Source organism: Dermacentor variabilis, chromosome 4 (assembly GCF_050947875.1).
Source record: "Dermacentor variabilis isolate Ectoservices chromosome 4, ASM5094787v1, whole genome shotgun sequence".
Classification (NCBI taxonomy): Eukaryota; Metazoa; Arthropoda; class Arachnida; order Ixodida; family Ixodidae; genus Dermacentor; species Dermacentor variabilis.
This window is the reverse complement of record NC_134571.1, coordinates 53161766-53186697: the sequence shown is the minus strand read 5'-3', so window position 1 is coordinate 53186697 and position 24932 is coordinate 53161766. Positions and strand designations below refer to the sequence as shown.

Sequence of the window (24932 nt, the reverse complement as noted above, 5' to 3'; positions counted from 1 at the left end):
ATTTGCTCAAAGCAATGGCCTGTCACTTTCTCCTGTCTCATCATTTCATCACATTGTTTCAGGTAGTTTCTGCCTTTAAGAGAGGCACACAGATTCATGAAAAGTGGGCCTGATGACCCTACTTTTGTTGGACTTTCCACGCAGTCGTCACAGTCACATGTGACATGTAATAGAACATGAGTCAATGGGCAAGACAAGCCCCATCAAGGACAGCTACAAGCTTTTTATGTGCACATGTTTTGCACAGAAGCCAGCTAGAAAACACACTCAGAGTAGAATGGCAACAATTTCCTCTCCTTGTGTCTTTGTAGGCTGGTTGCTTTTAGCAAAATATAAGGATATTTGCACAAAGCACTTTATGGCCTACGACCTCCCCTTCCCAGACAGAAACCATGGCTATTCTATGCTTCTACCAGTCGCCTGCCCTTTCGGACAGTGCTCTGAAGGGCAAGCTAGCTGCAATCAATGGGGCCCTTGGTCAAGACGCTGCCAAAGAGCTGCTGACGGAATACTGCTTCTATGTTCAACTGCAAGGTCGGAAAGCACTTGATCAAGAGCAACTAAAGCGCCTTATTTGGCTCCTTACTCCTGGCTTCAAGATTCACCTTGACCAGCGTACAAGCCTGCAAGAACAAAAAAAGCTAGCAAACCTTCTTGTTGAAATTGGCCCAAGGTAAGCTGAAATCGTTTTACCTTCAGGATTGTGCTTAATGGCTGGTTGCTATGTGGTTTGCTAAGTAAAAACAGTGCGAAGTCATTTCTTTGCTCTGTGTCCCATCTTAATGTTTTTCTCTTAGTAGGCTGTAAGTATCATCCAATATGAGCTGCAACACGGTGCCTGTGGTCGAAGGAAGCCCAAGATTGTGCAGTGGTGCCAACATAAGAAAAGTTTGCTTAATAAATACTTGTAATTGAAGAAGTATTTAGTTCAATTTTTTTATGTCGGTGTTGCCATGCAGTCTTGGGGTCCCTTCATCTTTGAGCGCCGTGTTCCAGGTCACATTGAATGAGCCTGTACTTTATCTGATTTGTCAGCAAGCATATGCATTTTGTTTGGCAACCTTAAACCAGCATTCGTTTTACTTATCCACAGCTGTTGGGCCATGTGTAATTAGTGTTAGGTTCTTTCAAGTAACTTGGTAAAAATGTTAAGTGTAACCATGAAGCTTATCGGGTGAAAGCACTGACTGGTATCACTGGTTTAAGATTGGAAGTCAATTCCTTGTTCGTTCCTTTTATTTCATGCAGGCCCAAACCATTGCAAGCTGTAAAAACAAGGCAGATCGATTGTTGAAGGAAAAACCAGTCACCACAGCCACAAACCAGTCACCACAATGACTGGTTTCTTCTCTGGGCATCTTTATAAATGTTCACCAGTCATTATGGTGTGAGCCTTCTCTTCTTGTCTTTTGTGACTGGTTTTTCCTTCAACTATGTACCAACTAGCTGTCCCAGATTTCAACCCTTCTGCTGATCGATTGCTCCCATTTGGAAATTTTAATCTGGATTGCCTATCATAACAAGCATTAAGCTTTAAGAATTCTGCAGTCTTGTATATATTTGTTAATATTGGCACCTGTTTGTAATTTCTTTTACTGGAATTCATTATCTTTTTTTAATAGGTATATAACCCTCAATGCTTAATTCATATCTTATTTATTTGCAATTCGTGCCAATTTACACTATTTCTAGTGCTTGTGAAAATTAGGAATTTTTACTGAACTAATAATTATGGCCAGCATCTAAAACTAATGGCTTATTATTACTAACCCATCTCACTGATTTTATTGCTAATGTGTAAATGTCCCAGTGTTTCTTTTTCATTTGTTTTCAATAAGAGAAAACACTGTACCCCCTTAATTAAATATGTAGCTGAGCCTTCACATTCCTGTACCCTCGCAGCGTAAACCTTTTAACAGTTCAGCTTAAAACCGACATGTAAAAACGCAGTAGCTTTATTTCCTCTTTAAGTATAGCATTGTTGGAATGCTCTGCTTGGATATGTTTGTTCATTGCCACTGACCGATTCTTTTTGTCTGCACATGGTATGTGTTGTTTTTCCTGCTCCTGCAATATCACCGGTGGAACTGCAGTGTGTGTGTTTATGTGTACTTGTATGTGTGTGTGTGTGTGTGTGTGTGAGTGCGTGTGTGTGTGTGTGTGTGTGTGTGTGTGTGTGTGTGTGTGTGTGTGTGTGTGTGTGTGTGTGTGTGTGTGTGTGTGTGTGTGTGTGTGTGTGTGTGTGTGTTTGTGTGTGTGTGTGTGTGTGTGTAAACAAACGTAACTGCATAGCCGATTGAAGAAGACATAAGGTTCACAGGAAGATGGAGGCTTGAAGCAATAAACTGTGGCTGAACAAAGAATGCCAGAGGTTAGAGTCAACATTTCAACAAGAGGACTTGTCTACGTCCTGATGAAGATGAGTCGGTCTCCTTGTCCAAACATTGCTTTGAGGATGAAGCATTCCCTTGTGGAGCCACTGTTGACATTAGTATACAGTTGAGCCTCTCGCATTCGGCATGGAAATACCCTTGTGATATCAGACATTTGTTACACACACAAATTCGTTGCACGCTGATATCGACAAGAAACACTTAAGATTTACTTTGTTATATTCAATAACTCATTATATCCAAGCTCGTTATATTGACATGTGACTGTATAGCAATCTTGAAGCTTTAGTTGAGCACTTGCATGCAGCTCTTGCAGTAACACTGTGAAATGTTTCATTGGAGGCGAGAATAGTGCTGTTCGCCATATTATATGTGTAATGTAACCGGTTTGCAGTGTTCCAATTAAAGAAGATTAATACCAAATTTGTTTATTGAAGTTTAGTTTCAACCAATAAAATTCAGTATTCAAAAGCAATGTTGCACATGAAAAGTGAACAATGTGAGGCAGTTATGCTAGGTATTATGTAATATTGAAGTTTTGCCGCATGGAAGCAGCTCGATCATATCAAGCTTTGGATATTGGCAGCTGGTAAATGAATAACGTTGTTCCCATTCCTAGATATCTTTATGGTCATTATAATTTGGTTGCCACCAAGATGAGCGCTTATGGAATATTAAAGGTTTTCTGCACCCCAAACTAAGTGGGAAATTGCATTTCATGCATCTGTGCTATAATCATTGAAGCATACTTCTCACTTATAACAAACACTTTCTATAGCAAACACATCTCATGGGACCGTAATATTTGTTAAAAGTGGCTCAACTGTATAATATGCCATGTGGCTACCGTGCAGTAAACAAAAAAATAGCATACCATTGTCGTTTTTCTTCGTTTCTTCCAGGCTCAACTTCTCTACGCCTTCTTCAACACAGTCTGTAGCCATCTGCCAAACAATTGGACTTGACTGCATTGATCGCATAGAGCGTTCTACACGCTATTTGATAAAGTTTAGGGATGATTATGTGCCCTCAAGAAAGGATGAGGACAAGGTATGAGCCTCACACCATTTAATCAAAAATTCCTTTCTTCAGCCAGTAACTATATGTGAACCAGATGGTCACAAACTGAAGGCAATTCAAGGCCTGTTAAAGCGAAGTAAAATGCAGATACGCAGGATGAATAAAAGAACATGTGCAGACAAGACATGCCCTAGTTGCAGGAAATTAATATGGGACCCCATATTTGGGACCCCATATGGGTTCCCATGCATGTATTGCAACAGCCAATTAACTTGAGTGTTTTGCATGTGCCCTGATGTTGATAATTTCTGGGAAGACTCCTAGGAGAGAATTGTCCACCTGCCACAACTTACTTTATTAACACTTTTGTGAACATTAGAAAAAGAGTTGCACACCAAAGTGGAAAGCGAACAGGCGTGCACAAATAATTTTTGCAATTTATTCAGCTACAGATGCGAGAAAAATTATTGCATCTGGCCATGAGCAGTTTGATGAGGCGCTATGCCATTGTAGTGTGTGGGAAGCCATTTGGTTTGTAAGGCCGGCGAAGACAAGAACTGCACTGACATGTTACGGAAACTTTTCGCAAAGCGTAGCATCGTCCTGGACTGTGGTAACCAAATTCGTGTAATACAGAGTGACTAATAAAAGTCTCGTGTGGTTACAATTGAACCATCTCAATAATGAAAAACTAAGTGGTTCACAATACTACCAATCTTCAATAGAAGGAATACAATAACCTTTAATGTGGCATGTTTGGCTATGTGTTTTGGGGAAAGCGAACAATGCCAGCTTTACACACATTTCCTTCAAGGGTTACCAACTAATATTGAACTAGGTCTATGTTAATATGGTGTATGATATGCTGTAAGATGGGCTGTTTTGCGTGGTATACAAATTAAGAGCTGCATATGTTTCTAACCTTTTCGAAGATCACATCAAGCACAAGAGCACTTTGGTGCATGCATTGCTGCCTATGGGCGACTGAATTTGCATATGCTCATGAGCATTTCCTAATCTTTAGTCGCCCTAGAGTCTTCTTTTATGTGCACTATTTATGCTGTACACAGTAGATAACAACACAATTTAGCAAATAGCACACTGTTTGAGAGCTTTCTTATCCTACGTTAAGCCAAACCGTTTTCCTACTCGAAGTGCACATCGAGCAGTACAAGTACGCTTTGTTCCAACTTTCACTGACAAGTAGTTGTTTTTATTCAGAAGCACTAGTTCAGCTGATTGGTGTTGATGCTCCATTTTAAATCAAGTGCAACAAAATAGACAAAGTTTCTGCATCTATGCTTCTTATCAGTTTTGTGGTGCCCGATATACAAAGGAGCGCTTCAACCAGCTTGGATGACAGGAATTTTGCTGACTTCTAAATTTGTAGACTAAAGCACATTCTTGTTCTATGACCAGGTCGTGGATGTGCTGCACGATCGCATGACTGAAACTTGTTACCTGACTCCTGTGACAACGTTTGAGCTGCCTGCCAGCTCTCACTCCTGGGAAGAGGTCGACATACTGCAGCATGGGAGGCAAGCTCTGGAGCGGGTTAGCACTGAATTAGGTAAAACACATGCATTGTTGTTTTTGTCTCACATTGAAGTGCACTAAAGATAGTCAGGCTAGAGTGTTGGATAACATTTCTATAGTTACTTATAGGTCAGTGTAATTGCCACAAGCAGAGGCTCAATCATAAAGGACAGAGTGCATGTAAAAATGAAATATCGATGGCAGTGCCCATTTGACATTCCTACACTTGCTTCTTGTGACATGATAATCTTTGAAAGCATCTACTAGGCACTAGGTAATTGTTCATTAACAATGTAATTGTTAATTACATTGAAGATGAAGCAATTAATAACAACTGACAAATGACAATCAATTGCTTATTGTTAAAAGAGTGGAAAGACAGCCTGGGCAGCTTTCATAAGCTTTACCTGCAAGAAAAGTTGCCCACATACACGAGTATAGCCTATGCAGTGAGACATACTATTAGCACTGGTATAAGCCATGGTATAAGCACTAATGAAAGCAACTCTGTGCCGATAGTTGAAGGGGCTCCAAGACTGTGTGGTGGCGCAAGCATGCAAAAAATGTGAGGACTATACACTGTTGCAATTACTGCGATTTAGTAAATTAATTTTTCATGTGTTGGCACTGCCGTGCAGTTTTGGAGCACCTTCTACCATGGGCACTGTGTTGCAGCTCATATTGAATGTGGCTGTACGTCCACAATACATTGTGTTCACTAGGTTTGAGTCTCCAAGCAGGGAAAATACCCGAGACATGCAGCCGTTTTCACATGCATGTGGTCAACTGGGTTCAAGTGGAAGGCAATTGCTTTTCCAAATAAGTTTTTAGGATTGTAGTGGTAGCTGTGAGGCATTTCACAGGGAATAATAAAGCCTGATTCACGATTGTACCTTTTTGTTGCAAGGGCTCTCATTTGATAACTGGGACTTGGATTTCTACACGGACTTGTTCAAGAACAAGCTCAGGAGGAACCCAACTACTGTCGAGTGCTTCGACCTAGCTCAGTCCAACAGGTATGAGGCATACATTCAGAAGCATATGTACATATTGTTCATAAAATCTTCTCATTTTATTTTTTAACATGTTAACATGTTGAAGAAAGCATTACCTGTGCTCATTCACTGCTCAAGGTTACTTGGAATGCGCTGCAGCCATTTTGTTAACATCTGTCACTACGACTACCATATTTATACATTTGGGCTGCTTTTCAATGATAAAATTGGCCTAGGTACTAAGTAATTACATTCCTTTTTAAACATATATACATTTGAAACATGCATCTACATCAAAAAAAGATGCATACAGAGTATTAATCTAAAGTTGTCGTTGCATGCTGAACTGCCCTGTCTGTTCCTGCATGTTGACTTATTGATGGAGAACGAATTATTTGATCACGGAGAGCAGGGCACTTGGATGGTACAAGTATAGCATACCTTTGTGCTGCAGAATGTGCACCACTGCTCCATCAGTGACACTAAGAGCTCTCAAACATAGGTTAATGGAAATGCTTTTACAATTAACATGTGCAGTGAGCACAGCCGGCACTGGTTCTTCAAGGGCCGACTGGTGGTGGATGGAAAGGAGGTGCCTCATTCACTCTTCTCTCTCATTACGGCCACCCAGAACACGAGCAACGACAACAATGTCATCAAGTTCTCTGACAACAGCAGGTAACACATTGGCTAAGCTCTTCTCAAACAAAGTAGTCTCCATTCACCATGGACAATTTGATTCCCAGCTAAAACTGTATACACATAATCAGCATTCCACAATAATGAGTATTACTTGCTGCAGTGGCTCAGTGACTTTGCATGCCCTTCTGATGCCGAGTACGAGATTGTGGGTTCGATTCCTGGCTCTAAGGTGACATTTTGATGTGGGCAAATGCAAACGCATCTGTGTACTTAGGTTTAGATGCATGTTAAAGAAATGTGAAGGGTCGAACTTAATCCGGAGCCCTCTACCATGATCATCCCTCATAGCCCCCATGTTGTCTCCGTATGTTGAACTCCATCATTTCGTGAACCCTTGTACTTTGTATTGCGCAGTGGCTTCAATCATAATAAAAGTTACTTTGGAAACAATTATTTTCATACCATATTCGTACCGAATATGAAAGATGCCTGCAGAACTGTATGGATGTGATTTAGTTTCTTGACATGAGCTTATGTGAAAATTGACACTAATTTAGCAGAAGCCATTGTGTTGTCACAGCGGACTAAAAACAACCTTGAAGTTTGTTTTCAAAACCGCAAAATGACATAGAAATGCAGGATGCAGCGCAAACATGGCAATGCACCATTCAGTGTTGCATCTTTGTCTGTCAGTTTATACGGCCAAACGCAGTTCTTACCATTTCAAACAGGAAGAGACGGTCACTTTGTCCACATACATGGAGGTCCTGCTTCTGGCATCTAACCAGGATATTTAAGCAAAAAAATATTGTTTTTTACTTTGGTAACATCCAAGCCAGTATTAGGAATCGACTTGCTAAGCGATTGTGCCCTTAAACTGTTTTTTGGTCTCCGAAGGTTAGTAAGCAACAAACAACTTTTATTGAGCAGAAGGCATTGCCAGCAGGTAATTATGAGTTGAGTTGGCCCAGATGGCGCATGCCTCTTAAATTCAGGTGTTTTTCATGCTTTGCCATTAAGCTAAGCTCTAATGTTTTTAAAGTCTTTAATGTTGCAATAGAGCTAGCTTTAGGTTTAACATTGTTCTTTGCACTATTGTTCACACTCAGAAATTCGGGAGTAGTACCATATACTCACTCTCTTTGAAAGCCATTCTGCACTCCATACATGCAAAACATTTGCTCAACTTTTGCCCTGCCCATTGTCCAGACAATGAATTTTTACATCAACAAAACGTAAATGCATGGCAATAGCTTGGCCACTGGAAATTTCGTTTATAATTCAAGCATTCTGTATTAATGAGGGCAATAATAATTAGGTATCTCCTATAGCTGTGTGAACTTGGCTGCGTTGTTTGCACCCATGAGTGACAGCATTCATTCTTCCCTAATGAACAGTGGTTTACATGCTGCTGCAATGGTTTCATTACTTTGAAACAGCAAAAAGTACTACAGCAGAATATTTTGAAGAATTGCTGGTTGGATAGTGTGTGCCATGGTTTGATTTCAGCTCTTTACACACATTCCTTCCCAAGTTAGCATTTGTTGAGCTTTATTCAAAGCAGAATACACATTGTAATTACTTGGTAAGACTCTTCCAATTGATTTGACTTCTTGCTTTTTTCACAAGACTATTTGTGAGCTAGTATGACTGCGTATAGGCCTGCATGAAATTAAAGCTAGGCCATACAGTTATGCATCTGTGACTATTTAGTCTTTGTTTGATTCCCAGAGATAAATCATGTTAATAAGAATTGATTGCCATGCTTGCGCATGTATAACACAAGTTCTTTTCCCCAATTTTTAGCCTTAGAACATGCCTCATGTTATATTTGTGTTTAATTGTGACACGTATAGCCATAATACTACAGTGGAATCTCATTGATACAATCTTCGTGGGAGCCGAAAAATGACATGTATCATCCAAAAATCATATTATCCAAGACAAGTGCCATAAATTGTGGAAATAGCGTAACATAGAAATAGCATAATATGGAAATATGCATAACATTGTTATGCGGAGCAGCATTGCTTGATGCCGCACGAACTCCAGCTTGTTTGTTCAGCAACGTTGGAAAAGCTTGTTGGTTTCCGCTGGAGTTTCTTTCTTTGAATGTCCGTGAAAAAAAAAGTTATTCTGGAAGTTAAAAAAGCCGCCTTTTCCTCACTCAACTGACCAGCAGTGTACTGCCAGTCGGTGTGGCCACACTGCCGTAGCAGCATTTTACCGCTGCTGGCATGCTGTGGGCATTTTTTTTTTCTCCAACGTGTCTGGGGTCTTAACACGTTTTTGGGTTGTTCAAATGTTATTTAAGCAAGTACACTGAAATATAAAGCAATGAGATTTAAAAATGCCACTTATGCAGTCGTATTAACCAATTTCAGGTGAAATTGTGCCTATAGGACGTTGGCCAGGAAAAGGAGGAAAAAAACATATCTCGAAAAATGTATTACACAGAATCGTATCAACGAGATTCCACTGTATACTTTTCCTTCTTCTTTTTTTTTTGTCAGAGAGACTGAAAGTTTGCTATCATGTCATATTTACAATCACATTGTTTATGTGCAAATACGGTAACTCTAATAAGCGTCGACCTAATTAAGGACTTTGACTGTGAAAACAAAGCTGTGCTGCTGTGCAATTTTCCTTTGTAGCATTGTTGCTGTGGTCAGATGAATGTCTTTATTAGTTTTGATCATGCACTGTGGAATCATTTTTTTATATTATCATGGACTTCTATTTTAAATTCGAAGCAGTATTTTAGTGAACTGGCTGAAGTTATTGGCATACAGCTTCACTGCTAGTTAAGTATTTACCATTCAGCAATAGCATCTGAGGAATAATTACTGTCCTCTTCTGTGCTCTGTGCAGTGCCATTCGGGGCTATAAAATTAAGACCCTGCAGCCTAAAGACACAACAGCAGGGAGTGCATTTAATGTGTGTGATGCGCAGCGTCACATCATATTCACCGCAGAAACACACAACTTTCCTACTGGTAAGTTCATTCCTCGTAGTGTTTTGATCCTCTTAAGTTCTATTCATATCAGTCATGTACGCAGGAGTTCAATCTCGGGAGGAAGATAGCCCACTGTAATATAGCCTTCCAGCAGCGTTAGCAGCTTGATCTTGACATGTAGGCCTGAGGGTAATCCTTCGTTAAAACATACCTGCTTGCTGTCACCTTTGTAGGTAAAGTAGCTGAAAGCGCCTTGAATATATTATGCTAGATTGACTACAGCTGAGGTTCCCTTATTAAGTGCAGACAAACCTCGTATGTGTACTATCAGCTCCGCAAGTATACCATTCCTTTATCAGTTGCAACAGTTGTTACTGCCATCATAAGTATGTTGTTACCATTTCACAGACTTTGTAGGCTAGGTGATAAATTTCAATTTCAATGGGAACATATGTAACGCATTTTTAAGAGCATGCAATGTCTGTCTCCTTTTATGCATTGTCACTGCATGATATATTTGCAAGAAACAAAAAGTTAACAGGGCACAGGTTCTACGAAAGAGCAGAATTTCACACAATCCGAACAGCTACATGCAATACATGCCATGTTCAATGCTTATTATATTCGAGACTGCAACTCAGAATACATTTGAACATTCTTATAACAAAGTCTTATTCTACAAGAAAATACTTTTGTTATATTATATTTTTGTTATGAGCATACATTTGTTACCTGTTGATATTGGCAAGAAACATCTTAGCTTTACTTTGTTATATCCGATAATTTGTTATATTTGTGTTCATTATATCAAGTTCTGATTGTACTATACCTGACTGCATGCTTGGGCTACATAGAAAGTCAGATCCTATGCTGAACCTTTTCATTAAGCTTCTGTTGTTAAACGTTTCATTTAGTGTCTGTAGCATATGCAGTAGATACAAAAGATAATTTGTCTTTGCATTTCATAATATTTCCTTTTGTGCCTTATTCTGCATATCACACTCCATAGGTGATTAATAAAGGGAAAATCAGACATCCACCCGTTCGTAGCAATTGCTACAAAGGAAACCCATATGGGTTACACGAAAGAAAAGCCTCAGAGTTGAAGAAAAATTCGTCCTGGTCCAGGACGCAGGCGCCATCACCTACGCCATAGGTGATGTGTAACCTGCGGGTCATAAATTGAAAGACGAGGGAATATCGGCTAAAACCACTGAACTGTCACAAACAAAAGACGACATTGCTGGGAATGCATTTGATTAATCATTTAGAACATTATGACAGCTTTTTTTCATGTGAACATAATTTACATACAATAGCTTGTGTGTCGAACTTGGTGCTAACTCAGACTTATTTAAAACTTAACTAACTGAAAAACTTATTTGGGTTATGTAAAATGTGATGCAAAAATATCATCATCATCAGCAGCAGCAGCAGCAGCAGCAGCAGCAGCCTGTTTTATGTCCACTGCAGGACGAAAGCCTCTTCCTGCGATCTCCAATTACCCCTGTCCTGCGCCAACCGATTCCAATTAATGCCTGCGAATTTCCTAATTTCATCGCTTCACCTAGTCTTCTGCCATCCTCGACGGCATTTCTCTTGGTACCCATTCTGTAACCCTAATGGTCCAACGGTTATCTAATGGTCCAATGGACCCTCACAGTCAATACACACTTCATATAAAGAGCCGCAAGTTTTCCAAACATTATGTCTCCTCCATCTTTGATTAAATCGACTGTTATTCCATCTTATCCTGCTGCTCTTCCATGTTTCATGTTTCACAAGGCCCTTCTGACCTCATCGCTAGTTGTAGGAGGAGTTTCTGTATCCTGTTAATTACTGTTTCTAATTGAGGTATCATGACTCCTTTGGGTGCTGTACAGGTCAGTAGTATAGAATTCTTCCACTGCTTTTACTATACCTCTTAAATTGCTGATGATATTACCATGCTTAGCATTCAGTGCATACCTCTTGATTTTTCCTACGCCAAGTTTCCTTCTCACTGATTTCGGGCTGCGTCCATTTCTTACGGCTTCTTCAGTCTTTCTCACATTATAGTTTCGAATATCACTTACTTTTGCCTTGTTGATCAGTTTTGACAGTTCTGCAAATTCTATCTTATCTCTTGAGTTGGACACTTTCATTCTTTGTTGTTTCTTTATTAGGTCCTTTGTTACTTCAGAGAGCTTGCCTACTGGTTGCCTTAATGCTTTGCCTCCCACTTCACTTGGGGCCTCTGAAACCAGCCTAGTTACAGTTTCATTTATTACCTCTATGTCATTATCATCTTTCTGTTCTAAGGCTGCATATTTGTTTGCAAGTACCAGCCTGAATTTGTCTGCTTTTACCATTACTGCCTCTACGTTGGCCTGTTTCTTCTTGACCAATTTTACTCTTCCTCTGTTCAAATTGAGGTGAATCTTAGACCTCACTAAGCTATGATCACTGCCTTTACCCTACCTATCAGTTCTACATCCTGCACTATGCTGGGATCAGCAGAAAGTATGAAATCAATTTCATTACTTGTTTCACCATTAGGGCTTTTCCAGGTCCTCTTTCTGTTGGTACGCATCCTGAAAAAGGTGTTCGTTATTTGAAGGTTATTCCTTTCTGCTAATTGTACCAGCATCTCTCCTCTAGCATTCCTAGAATCGGCGCCGTAGTTGCCAATTGCTTGTTCACCAGCCTGCTTTTTTCCCACTTTGCATTGAAGTCGCTCATTACTACAGTATACTGAGTTTGCACTTTTCTTATCGCTAATTCAACATCTTCATAAAACTGATCTTCTACATCATCATTGTGACTGGATGTTGGAGCATAGGCTTGCACTACCTTTAATCTATACCTCTCATTAAGTATGATTACAACTACTGCTACACTCTCATTAATGCTGTAGAATTCGTCAATGTTGCCTGCTATGTCCTTATGGATTAGGAATCCTACCCCATATTGCTTCTTATATGGGAGACCTCTATAGCAGAGGACATGGCCGTTATTCAGCAATGTATAAGCCTCACCAGTTCTTCTAATCTCACTAAGGCCGATGATATCCCAAACAATGTGTGATAGTTCCTCAAAGAGTCCTGCTGAGCTAGCCTCACTCGACAGAGTTTGGCCGTTAATGGTTGACAAGGTCAGTTTCCATTGGTGGCTTGTCCGGACCCAGAGATTCTTAGCACCCTCTGCTGCGTTACAGGCCTGAGCGCCGCCTTGGTCAGGTGTTCTGCAGCTGCTGGGGACTAAGGGCCATGGGTTAATGGTAGGAACCATGAGGGAGGTAGTGGCCGAATACTGCACCAGAGAGGCCAATTCCTGTTCTGGCAAGAGAGCGTCTTTGTTGAAGCTTAGTGGGCCTTTCTAATTTGGTTGTACCTGGATTAGTACAGCGTCACTCACTCTTGGCATCTTTTGCCGGTTTCAGGCATCACTCCAAACCTGCAGATGTAGTGGTGATATACTGAAAAATGATATACTCACTTTTAAAACTGTTAGGTCGGAGCTTGAATAAAGAAGATTTATGTACCAAAATTACTTTGTGCCTGTTCTTGTCTTAATCTGGTAGTATATTTAGATTCTTGTAACTTTGAAACATCTTTTGTCATGTAAGGCAGCTATATACTTTATTCCAGGTGTTGCACCGTTCAGTGGTGCCACTACGGGAACTGGTGGACGAATTCGTGATGTTCATGCTGCTGGCCGTGGAGCGCATGAGATTGCAGCTACTGCTGGTTACTGCTTTGGCAACCTTCATATTCCTGGTCAGTATAGTAATACATATTGTTATGCAAGCGACACATATTTTTACACTGACACTAAATAAGGACACACTTAACTTTGGTGTAAAATACTGCAACTAGTGAGACAATACTGAACAGCTGAGAAGCTGGCAGTGGTATGGGTAAATATGTACTAATATAAATTTTTTACAAAATGTTATATTCTCTTCAAAAACACCTGTGCAAGAACATGTAAGATGTAACGTATTATCATGACACATTTGTAGGTTCATTGTTTTGTTAAAGAACCTGTTTCTAATCTACTCCTGTGTGCCTCATATCCTGTTCTGCGTATGATACTGTCAACTTTCAGTAGCTTGTCATCAGTTAATCTGACCTGCCTTCTAGTTCGACTACATTTGAAAGTTCCAAAAGGTGCCCATGCCTTTCAAGTACTTCCGATTTAACATCAAGTAATTTGAGTAAATTGTGCGTGTCCTACTGGGGTTGAATTAATCAGTCAGCTTTACCATGCCAATAGGTATCAGTTTACTAGTACTGTGTTGAGTTTTATTAAGATAGATGAATTTTCCCCATAGTACTAAAAATTTGTAAAAGAATTAGAAGAAGCTTGCTGGAATAATACACAGAGGATTAGGGGCAGTTGCTTCATCTCATCCTTTGGAAAGAAGGAAAGGCAACAGTATTTTGACCGTTCGATTTTTATTTCCAAGTTTTGAAGAGGTGGGCTTGCACATTCTTGGCTTCCACAGCTGTTGCCCTTTATTAAAGTGTTTGTAACAGCTAACAGAGTGTTTCTGCAACTTCTGGTTCTCACTTCATCCATTTCTTGTGGTCACTGCACTTGTACTTTGTCCATCCAGGATATGACCTACCTTGGGAAGAACCTCAGGAGTACCCCAATAACTTTGCCCCACCATTGGAAATTGCTGTGGAGGCTAGTAATGGAGCATCTGACTATGGCAACAAGTTTGGCGAGCCTGTGCTTTCTGGCTTCTCGCGCTCCTTCGGAATGGTGCTCCCCGGAGGAGAACGGCGGGAATGGATCAAGCCCATCATGTTTTCTGGTGGCATTGGAAGCATTGACGGTGACCAGATTACCAAGGACAAGCCTGAAAAGGGTGAATTTATAAACCTCGTATAACTCTGTAAACTTTACCACCTCATTGCAGCGAAATGTGCTGTTGAGAGCATCGATTGTTGCGGCCACTGATCGGTGTGACCTTAGCCTTAAGAAACGAAGCTGACCTTTCCTGATCATGCTCTGATGTGCTAGTGACATCATAGTGCGCGACATGGCAGACATGAAGGACATCTACGGAGTGTGGCAATGTAAATAAAAAACAACCTTCTTATCCCCACTGTTCCTTTTTTATTAGAAGGTGACCAAGACCTCCAAAGAAAGCAGACATTTTTACATTGTCTTCTGCAAGTTTTCTTCTGAGAAAACTGTAAGCTTTCTTCCGAGAATATGGAGTACTCTAGTGCTTCCTAGCGCCAGAAAATGCAGCGACAAAATCTTTAGCGGCTATCCAGGAACTCAAGAAGGTTGATAAGGCGATGGAAATCTGCGAGACAATACACACTATGAATAGTAAGACATCTACTTGCGTCAAGGTACACTGGATTCAAGGCCATTCAGCGAACCCTCACAACATTGCTGCTGACCAGCAGGCACACTGCCCTCCTAATCCTGATCCTCCACCTATTCCCCTCCCACCTATTCCCCTCCCACCCCAGCCCCGTAACTCGCTGCGAGCCCGTAAAAATGTTCTCCGGCAGGACACACGCGCTCTTATCCCACCGTGTGTCTGCTCCCTCCCCCTTCACCTTACTAGGGCGGAGGAAGTTGTGCTTAGGAGGCTTCGGGCCGGGGTGGCCCTTACACCGGCTGTTGTCTCAAGGTGGAACTGGTCATATTTACCACTGGGTGCTACGTGTCCATACTGCTCCGTTCCTGTGGTGGAATCAGATGCATACCACCTAATATGGACATGTACGGGTTTACAATCGGAACGCTCGCGTCTCCTACTGGAAGCCGGCCTCCGCTACAGTGTGACAACCAGCTATGACCGCTGGATACATGACAACAGATTCCACAAAACAATGCTCCAATTCATACACAACACAGGCCTCACAGCACACATATAATACACATATACAGTCCAAGAATTATGCCTTAAGGGCAAGCCTTATCGCAATAAAAAAAAAAAAAAAAAATCTTAAATACGCATACTACAAATTGCTGGAAATTTCTGAATCTTTGAGATGCAGCAGTTATTTCTGGTATTTACCCTCATAGTTGGGGTGTAATGCATCTGGGCATTTCTTTTCATGGCAGCGCTGCAAAACTAACCAAACTGGCTTCTTTATTATGCACAGCCAGTGAACACTGGAGACAGGGAAAATGAACTTTATTTATTTAAATGTCCATCGATTGGTACAAGAGGGTAAATTTGTGTTTTTGATGTTCTTAACAAAGGAATAGTAAATTAAACTGGAAGAAAAGTGGGAGCCAAGCCCACAGCCTTCATGTGATGTGTGTGCTGCTCTATCAATTGAACTTCAGTGGCAGCTTCCTCTCTAGCCACGTTCTTGGATACTTAAGCACTGTCACACCAGAATTAACCATGAATTTGAAGTGACAAGAACACCCCTTGCTCCTAATTGCTTGAAATTTTGATATGTGATCATGTAACCAAGCACAAAACGCACTTTAGCCCCAAAAGTATATGTATGAAAATGAATCATACCAGTGTCACTTGCACTCGCAAATATGGAAAGGAAGGTGTTCCTTTTAGCTGTTCATGTGCTCGTATTTCATTGACACATGATAACAGGGGATTGTGTAACCCAGCCTTTAGAATGTTGGCTTCAGTGTCTATTGACTTCACATGACAGTTGCTAGACAGTGTTTTGCAAAGTTAGCCTATGCCCCGTGTCCTTGCAGGCATGCTTGTGGTCAAGATTGGTGGCCCCGTGTACCGCATCGGAGTTGGTGGTGGCGCAGCGTCCTCAGTGACCGTTCAGGGAGACCAAGAGGCAGAACTAGACTTTGGCGCTGTCCAGCGTGGAGATGCTGAGATGGAGCAGAAGTTGCACCGCCTGGTGCGAGCTTGCGTGGAGCGTGGGGCAGCCAAGAACCCCATACGGAGCATTCATGACCAGGGTGCAGGAGGGAATGGTCAGTTGGGACTCCTTTTTCTTTTCGATTGGGAAATGGTTGAGAGGCTGGTTGATATGAATAGTACAATGACAGGAGCAATGCTGCATTTAAGTGTGCAGCAAAAAATATATTGGGCACTTTTCTTTACACTAAGTATACAAAATAAGACTGCCTCTATCACATGTACTTAGATTTAGGTACACGTTAAAGAACCCCAGGTGGTTAAAATTGCCGGAGTCCTCCACTACGGTGTGCCTTATAATCGGAAAGTGGTTTTGGCATGTAAAACCCCATAATAATTTTTTTGCCTCTATCACATGGTGCAATTTTGCCACTCCAGCTGATTATCTTAAGAGGTGAGCGCTATGTGTATTACAAATTGCAATGGTAGCTAATTCATGTTTAATTAAATACATTTTAATTACCATATTTGCACATAAATAATGCGACCGTAAATATAACTCTTGAAGAGACTTTTGATCTCTCAGAAAAATACGGAGTGTTGCTATGAAGGCTTTAAGTAACTTTTAAATATAAGCTTTGGAAGATAGGATTCCAATCGTTGAGCTGGATTGCTCAGGCAGGCGGACATTGTTTGCATGAGAAATATATTCAGGGTGTCTACCAACCGGGAAAACCGGGAAAACCGGGAATTCTCAGGGATTTTGATTAGTCTGGAAAAAGTCAGGGGAAACTCAGGGAATTTGGGCCTCTCTCAAGGAAAATTAGCGCCAATTTTAATGAAAGGGTCGAAAGTCGCGGTAATGCTGGCTCGAGCAACAGACAGGAATCGTAATGAATCGTCTTTGACGCGCTGTCGTCGGCTGGAGGAGTTGCCAGTGTGCAGTCAACGACCGACTTTCCAGGTTCCCGATTATTCGGACGGCTTCGCAGCACCGCCATGTAACCCATAGAGTCAACGTATCAGAACGTGTGAAATTTCGGACGCAAGAACTCTTCGCCGTCCGATTTTCCGGACGTTTTGCCGTGACCGCGGGTCCTAAACGGCAATAATCAAAGGTACCACCGCTGTCGTTTTGATTACTTCGCCACCTCGAACCGGCACTCTCGCACGTGGATCCGCTGGCAGCCGTTGCCACCACTGCGGCAACTCTAGGCCTAGCTGCTTCGACGTTCGCTATGAAGCTTCTTGCCGTTGGATGCCAAGTTTTTTATTGAAAGAATTAGCTGCTGTCAGCAATGGCACGGACTCCAAATTTGTGGTCCTCGCGATTGGCTTAGGAACTTAGAAAACAGGATGCGTTGCATAATGCCGGTTCCCGAAAGTCAGCTTCGCCTCTGTACAGAAGTGTTACATGGTGAAGCATACGCGGAAGTATTGCAGTGAAGCATAACAAGCGTGGGAAGGGGCTATTGGCACGGAACACAGTACGCATTCCTTAATTATACACGCGTACACCCTGTATTCCCTGTTACAGTACGAGCGCCGATATGCCTAATATGTGTACCGACAGGCCTTCAGAGCGTTTTCGAACGCGCCTGTCGCGGTTTCAGTCCCTAAGGGCAGTAAATGACACGCATTCATTTTTTTCCAACTGGCCGATTTTTCGAACGTTTTCCCGACCCCTAGGGAGTTCTAAAAATCGGTCGTGGACTGTGCAACTGGTCAAGATGCTTCAAATAGGCCTTGGGGTGAACGAGTGGCAGAAGGAGGACAAGAACAGAAATAATGTGTGCATTGAGGAATAAACGGGAAAGGAAGCTTGCTGCCGCCGTTTTGAAGACGTTTGAGCTCAAAAAACTAAATTTTGGCTGATGCCGAGATGCCCGTGTTCCTCATCCAAACCAAAATAAACTCTTTAAAGCAGTGAAACACAACACTCGGGTGTCGTGCGCGGGCTGAGAGTATGGCAGGACAGTTGAGGTTGACTTACGAGCTGTTGAGAGAGAATCTCAATTGTGACAGAGTTCGGGCCTCATACCACTGCATGAGCTTGCTATCAGTTGATAGAAATAGCTCATATTCGAATATATTTGCTTCTATGTGCATCTCCTTTTTATTCGTATTTGTGAATGTCCGACTTCATTTGCAATTTTTTTCGAAGACACTTTATTTGCTGTGCATTTTACTAACCCCTGCCTTCTATTTTCTGTTTGAATAACATAAACACTACTCCTTAGTATTCAAATTGGATTAAGTCGCTTTTTTTATTTTTTTCATGTGCTTACTAGAGAGTCACAGCATCAGGCGATATGGTTTCAGCCCGTCTTGACATAAAACATAGTTCTGCGTCACTCAGGGAAGTGTGCAACGGCACTCAGGGAAAACCTGGAAAACTCAGGGAAATTGGAAATGTCAACTTGGTAGACACCCTGATACTCGCATAATCAACTAACTAATAAAAATGCACTAATTAAGTTTTAACTAATTATCTTATGGCACATATTGCAATTTACAAATTGAGGCTGGGAAGTTCGTAAGGCGAATCCAGTCAGAATAAACTCTCAAGGTTACAGCAGTTTCGAGATATTAATTCCCGAACTTTGCGAAGAAATGCATTGGTGGTCTTGTTACTTTTGTGCTTCAATGCATAAAACGGTGTTCTGTTGAAGTAAGTGAAATGACTGCATTTTAACCATGGGTCAGTCACAGAAATACAAGTGGATATGCCTTGCAGTCTCACAAGCTACAATTTATAAATTGGAAGACAGGAAACTGAGGGCCAGATTTTTATTAGTCATATCGTAAGAAGCCAACAAAGACACCAAGGACAGCATAGGGGAAATTACATGTACTTATCACTTGAATTAAAGAAATGATAAAAAAATGGAAATGAAAGTGGATAAAAGAAAGCAACTGGCCACAGGTGGGGCATGAACCCACGTCTCCAATGAACCCATGTGGGCATGAACCCACGTCCCCATGTCTCCAATGTGCCAATTGAGCTACCGTGGCGCCGTTTTCCCATTCACTTTCTGGGGTATTTTATGTTTATCTACTAGAATTAAACTTGGGAGCTGTGTTAACCAGTTCCACCCTTCACAGTCTTGACAGCGGATGTGGAGTATCCTCTTTTGCTTTAGGCATCTCGTGTACATGATCTTTTTGGGTGAAGGCAACTGGTTAACCCTTTACCTCCTGTTGATGAGTATAGTCATCATGAAATTTTGTACCAATATAACCAATGGCTATAGTCGTCATAAACAAAAATTTGTAACACAGTGAACCTATGATGACTGTACTTGTCCTATTGCATCTATTCATGAATCCTGGCACTATATGACCATAATTGTTCGTTGTACCATTTGTGTCTTGCCTTTCATTATATTGCCGCCTTTGACACACCCGCATAAAGCATGGCTGCCTCCTCAAAGCGAGGCAATGAAAGCACACTTAAAAAAAGTATTTTGATGACTCCTCATTAGACCACAGCTCTGTAGAGTTTTGCTCAGGAACAGAAAGTGATGTGTTCACATCCATCTTATGACGACTATTCTATGTATGGCACTGAGGACCTTGTGGCTGTTCGTGAGTCTACCATATGAAGACGGCCTACTTACTGCTTTAGGAGCTGCATAAAAGTATCCACTATTCATGTGCATGTTTTTGCAACATTTGGGTTATTTTTTCTTTGTATTCTCTTTTTTCATAGTGTACAGAGCCTTGCAAAAGGCTTCTTTGCAAGACAGTAAGGCCATGCAGTGAAGCCTTCTTCATTCTATCTTTTTACACAATTTGGGAAATAAAGGAACTCCATTAAGTTGAAATAATGATGGCCGTTTATTCAGAAAAAAAAAATCTCTACAAACTCAGCAGAAAAAAGATTCCGGTAAATTTGGTACAATTTTGTTCCTTTTTCATGGTAGGAAATGGGTTAATAAACCCACACATGCTACCCGAAGGCATCAGTGCTGAAAGATTCGAGGCCTCGCTATGTAGTTAACAAGAAAAAAACTACAGTTTCCCTTATAGTGCAGCTTCAAGATGTTAAACCCTGCAATTTGAATTTGAATGATGCATACACCTGATGCGTGATGCTAGTTTTGTGTCAATATACCCATCACCAAAAGATGTGACTTGTTCCTCAATGAGAGATGCTATGCTCTGTTCTCAAAATGTTTCCCGTTTGTACTTCTGTGCACTACTGTTGTACTGAAGCATTAGTAAAGTGGCAACGAACGCATTTGTTTGCACTATAGCTAAACACATGCTTTTACACACGTCAGGCAATGTGCTGAAGGAGATAGTGGAGCCTGCTGGAGCAGTCATCTGGACCAAGAACTTTCAGCTCGGTGACCCCACCATTACCACTATGGAGCTGTGGGGCGCGGAGTACCAGGAGAGTGATGCCATTTTGGTGCGGCCAGAGGATAAGGATACACTTCTGCGCATCTCAGCACGAGAACGCTGCCCTGTTAGCATTGTCGGTGAAGTGACGGGAGATGGTCGCATCGTCCTCAAGGAGGACGGTGCCCCTGGTAAAAGGAACCCCGTTGACCTTGACTTGGAGTCTGTGCTTGGAGACATGCCACGCAAGGTGCGTAGCATTGTATTACATTGCAATAGTACATGGTACTAGAATCGATCTAACATAATGTATCAGCTATGATTGCACCATCTATTTAGCAATTGTCAGTGACATACCTGGTGTTGAGTGGCTCTCATTCAGTCATTTTTCTTTGGTAAATATGCTAATTGTGCTTCTGCTCTTTTGATTACAAAAAGCTAGATAGCCTGAACGAGACTTTGAGTCAAAAGTGTCGCACAAATCTTTGCAGCAAAATTAACTTCAAGGACTTAATCTGTCTCAAAAAATTTTGTAGTTCCCCAGAGAACTACTGTATGTGCATGAATATTTTACTGTTTTCGATGCCAGCAGACACAAGCTTTCCTGCTTCAGGTTTGTATGACCCATATTATGAAGTCAAACATGGGTGGTTAGGCATCATTGTAAGATTTGGCAAATCATTTTGCAAAAGCCTGCAAGGCAGAGGAAAGTACATGAGAGGGAAAAATTGTCATCCACCTGTATTGTAGCATGAAGCTACAAAGGAAACCCATGCGGGTTTCTTCGGAAACGAAGCTTCGAAGTGGAAGAAAAATTCCTGGCTTGCTATTTGAACCCGGGACAATGCCTATCCAGGAAGAATTTTTCTTCCACTGTGAGGCTTTGTTTCCGAGAAACCTGTATGGGTTTCCTTTGTAGCTTGGTGCTACAATTCAGGTGGATGACAACTTTCCATTTCATTGTAAGATTTTTATTCAATTGCTCAAACTTCTGTCCCTTTATTTCTTCTTTTTATCACAGGTCTTCAAGTTGGACACAGAAACACCAATTTTGAAGCCTCTAAGCTTGCCTCCTGGCCTTCAGGTCACTGAAGCACTTCAACGTGTACTACGTCTGCCATCTGTGGCCAGCAAGCGTTTTCTCACTAACAAGGCAAGTTAGCTGTACTGTTTGTTGTTTCACCACTTTGTATATAGGAAGATGTGAAAAGAATGTTCACAAGCACTGGCGTTTTGTTTGTTACCGTTAAAGGGACACTAAAGTAAAAAATGATTTCTTCTGCATCAGTAAATTACCGTTCTACAACACCAAAAACACCACTCTTACAACAATAACACATTTGGTAAGCCAGAAAAAGCGCAAGAAAGAAATACGGGGGGCGACGCCTACTTAGGTTCCAGCACCTGGGGGCTGTGATGTCTTGGATTTTGATGGCATCTTCTAGGGCCTACTAATTATATATAGTGGTACAGATTGACTACATTGTGTTCTAAAGGAACCAAATATTAAACGTGCCAAGTTTCGGGAACCTTTATTCAGCCAATGTGGCCCAAATGTGAAAACATACTTTGGAATCCCTGACGTCGCGCTGACGTACCAGCACTGGGGTATCGGGGCGAAATTCAAACACTGATACTTGGACCTTTATTTTCTCATCTAATAATCAAACTATTTTTTTTAAATGACTGCCTGCAGGGTTCTCAAACAATGCTTCATTAGTCTAAACTGATTTATTGTTTTGCTTTAGTGTCCCTTTAAGCTAGATCCACTGATGCAGTTGTAAAAGCTTTTATTTCTGTGATATCCTCAGGTTGATCGTTGCGTCACGGGACTTGTAGCTCAGCAACAGTGTGTTGGACCTCTGCACACACCACTCGCTGATGTGGCTGTGGTGTCTCTCTCGTACTTCGACAAGGTGAATATATATTTACGCACTTCTTTCAATTGCAAATGATGGTGCACTAAGCATATTCTCTACCCATGCCTAAATGACATCCCACTCTTTCTGGAACATGTGACTAAAATTTTTGTTTCCAATTTTTTTGGTGCTGGCACAGCCAAACACATATTAAGTATCCTTGTTTCATTCTGGCAACCTGGTTTACTTGTTTTTGTGTTTTTGTATAATGACATGCTCGATCATCAGATCTAAGCCCACTACAGTATGAAGGTCTGTCCCTGTGATTTACAATCATGCCTGACTTTATCCCGTGCCTGAGAATTTCGTAATCTCATTACTTCGCCCTGGTGCCACCCTAATGTATTCCTTCCCTTGACATGTTGCTTTCTCATAGCTGTTTGTAGTGTATAAAGTTGGTTCTATAAGCCACTATATGCACAGTTGTCTATATACACTTGCCTTTTGTTCGGGTAGTCATACTGTGCTGTGTTGCAGGTTGGATCTGCAACTGCCATTGGAGAGCAGCCAATAAAGGGCCTTCTGAGCCCTGCTGCAGGAGCCAGGATGTCCGTGGCCGAGGCAGTAACAAACCTTATGTTTGCTCAAGTGACATCACTTCAGGTAAGCCACGAGTTTGCATACTCACCTGAGCACTGCTTACCATATATTTTGTGCCACATTCTATTTTTTCGTGAGATTTTTTTTTCTCGCAGTTTCTTATGCATGTTACTTGTATTATTGTAAGTACATCCACCTCTATATCGGACACATGTGCTATAGCAGATTGTTGTGACGGCCGAGAAGAGGCAACCAAGGGGCTTGATCTTATTTTTAGTAAAAACCCTATGAAGCCAATGAATGCATTTGGGCGGCAAGCACTTGTGGTGTCCATTGTACTTCGCTGTCCTTGTTGCTTTATGTTACATACCTTCACTTTACCATGAAGCCAAGGAAAGCATGGGACAAATTAATGTTTTCTTTATAGAACTGTATAACTAATTAAACATATGGTTGGATTTACAATAAACTTGAGGATATTCTTAAATACAGGAAAGTGGAAATAAAAGTGTAACAAAAGACAAATCTTAGCTGGTGCATTGCGAACCCGCAAACTGCAAGTGATGTATATATGTTACCCTCTGGCAATGGCTGACCCTCCATCCACATTCATGAGCATTTATGCAATCTGTTCATAACCTAGCCCTGAGAATGTCAGCCAACACCATCTGTATCCATGGTGGCAGAAAGGAAGAACAATGAAGTGCTGGTAAATTTTCTCGAACTTGAAGACACAATCCTTTCCCAACAGCCACTTTGTATAACAATTTCAAAGGCTATATGCAATGTGCATGACAGAAATGAGCCTTTCAGATAAAAATTAAGCCACACTTTTATCAAAATTTGCTTGGGAGCGTACTGTATTGTTTCGTTCAGTTCAATTTGTGTTCTCATCCATTCCATCTACTTGGCAGACGCCGCATTTCGATGGGGGCAAAAAGCGAAAACACCCGTGTACTTAGATTTAGGTGCACGTTAAAGAACCCCAGGTGGTCGATATTTCCGGAGTCCTCCACTACGGCGTGCCTCATAATCAGAAAGTGGTTTTGGCACGTAAAACCCCACAATTATTATTACTTGGCAGACGTTCTTGCAACATATTTGGTTCTTGATAGAGGCAGAGCTGGAAAGCTTGCAAATGTGTGCATGTTTAACTGGCAGTTGGCACCATTATGGAAAAATCCAGTTGTGCACATTGAAAATTGGACAGGACATGCCAGACTAGGACCTACTATATGGAGTTGCCTAGCTACTGAGCTTGTGCACTTCCTATGTAACAATGCTGCATAACTTTTTTTTTGCAGGATGTCAAGTGCAGTGGCAACTGGATGTGGGCTGCTAAGCTCCCTGGGGAAGGTGCTGCCCTTTACGAAGCCTGTCAAGCTATGTGCGTCTCCATGGCAACTCTGGGGATTGCTGTGGATGGTGGCAAAGACTCGCTCAGCATGGCTGCACGTGTGGGCAAGGACACTGTCAAGGCTCCCGGTAAGCTGCGACATTTGAAAGACTTAATGGACTGGTATACTTCATGAAACAGTTCACAACAAACTTGAAAAGCGTGGAGGTCTAGGATAGTCGGTCACGCATATTTAACGAAAGCAGTGCAAGAACAGGATGGGAGTAAGAAACAGGTAGCGCACAGTGCAGAAGTGTTGTCTCTGTATGTTTCTGTAAGATGCTGCATGTATTATATATGTGAATACGTCTGTTATTACTGTCTTGTGACTCATGCATTCTTGTACTAGCACAATCTGTCTGCAACACACACAGTATTCTCA

General features: G+C 41.5%; 1 protein-coding gene across 3 annotated transcripts in view; it reads left to right on the top strand.

The window, feature by feature from the left end:
- Pfas (phosphoribosylformylglycinamidine synthase) overlaps window positions 1–24932 on the top strand; it is a 43514-nt gene that overhangs the window by 4354 nt on the left and 14228 nt on the right. For all 3 annotated transcript variants that reach the window (XM_075689089.1, XM_075689088.1, XM_075689090.1), the window contains exons 2-15: window positions 384–673; window positions 3296–3443; window positions 4833–4983; window positions 5857–5965; window positions 6482–6622; window positions 9458–9582; window positions 13173–13301; window positions 14144–14401; window positions 16231–16464; window positions 20635–20945; window positions 21717–21848; window positions 22507–22611; window positions 23092–23217; window positions 24459–24639. In XM_075689089.1, the coding sequence (XP_075545204.1) occupies window positions 393–673; window positions 3296–3443; window positions 4833–4983; window positions 5857–5965; window positions 6482–6622; window positions 9458–9582; window positions 13173–13301; window positions 14144–14401; window positions 16231–16464; window positions 20635–20945; window positions 21717–21848; window positions 22507–22611; window positions 23092–23217; window positions 24459–24639 (2431 nt within the window). In that variant the 5' untranslated portion in view covers window positions 384–392. The remainder of the gene's footprint in view (window positions 1–383; window positions 674–3295; window positions 3444–4832; window positions 4984–5856; window positions 5966–6481; window positions 6623–9457; window positions 9583–13172; window positions 13302–14143; window positions 14402–16230; window positions 16465–20634; window positions 20946–21716; window positions 21849–22506; window positions 22612–23091; window positions 23218–24458; window positions 24640–24932) is intronic.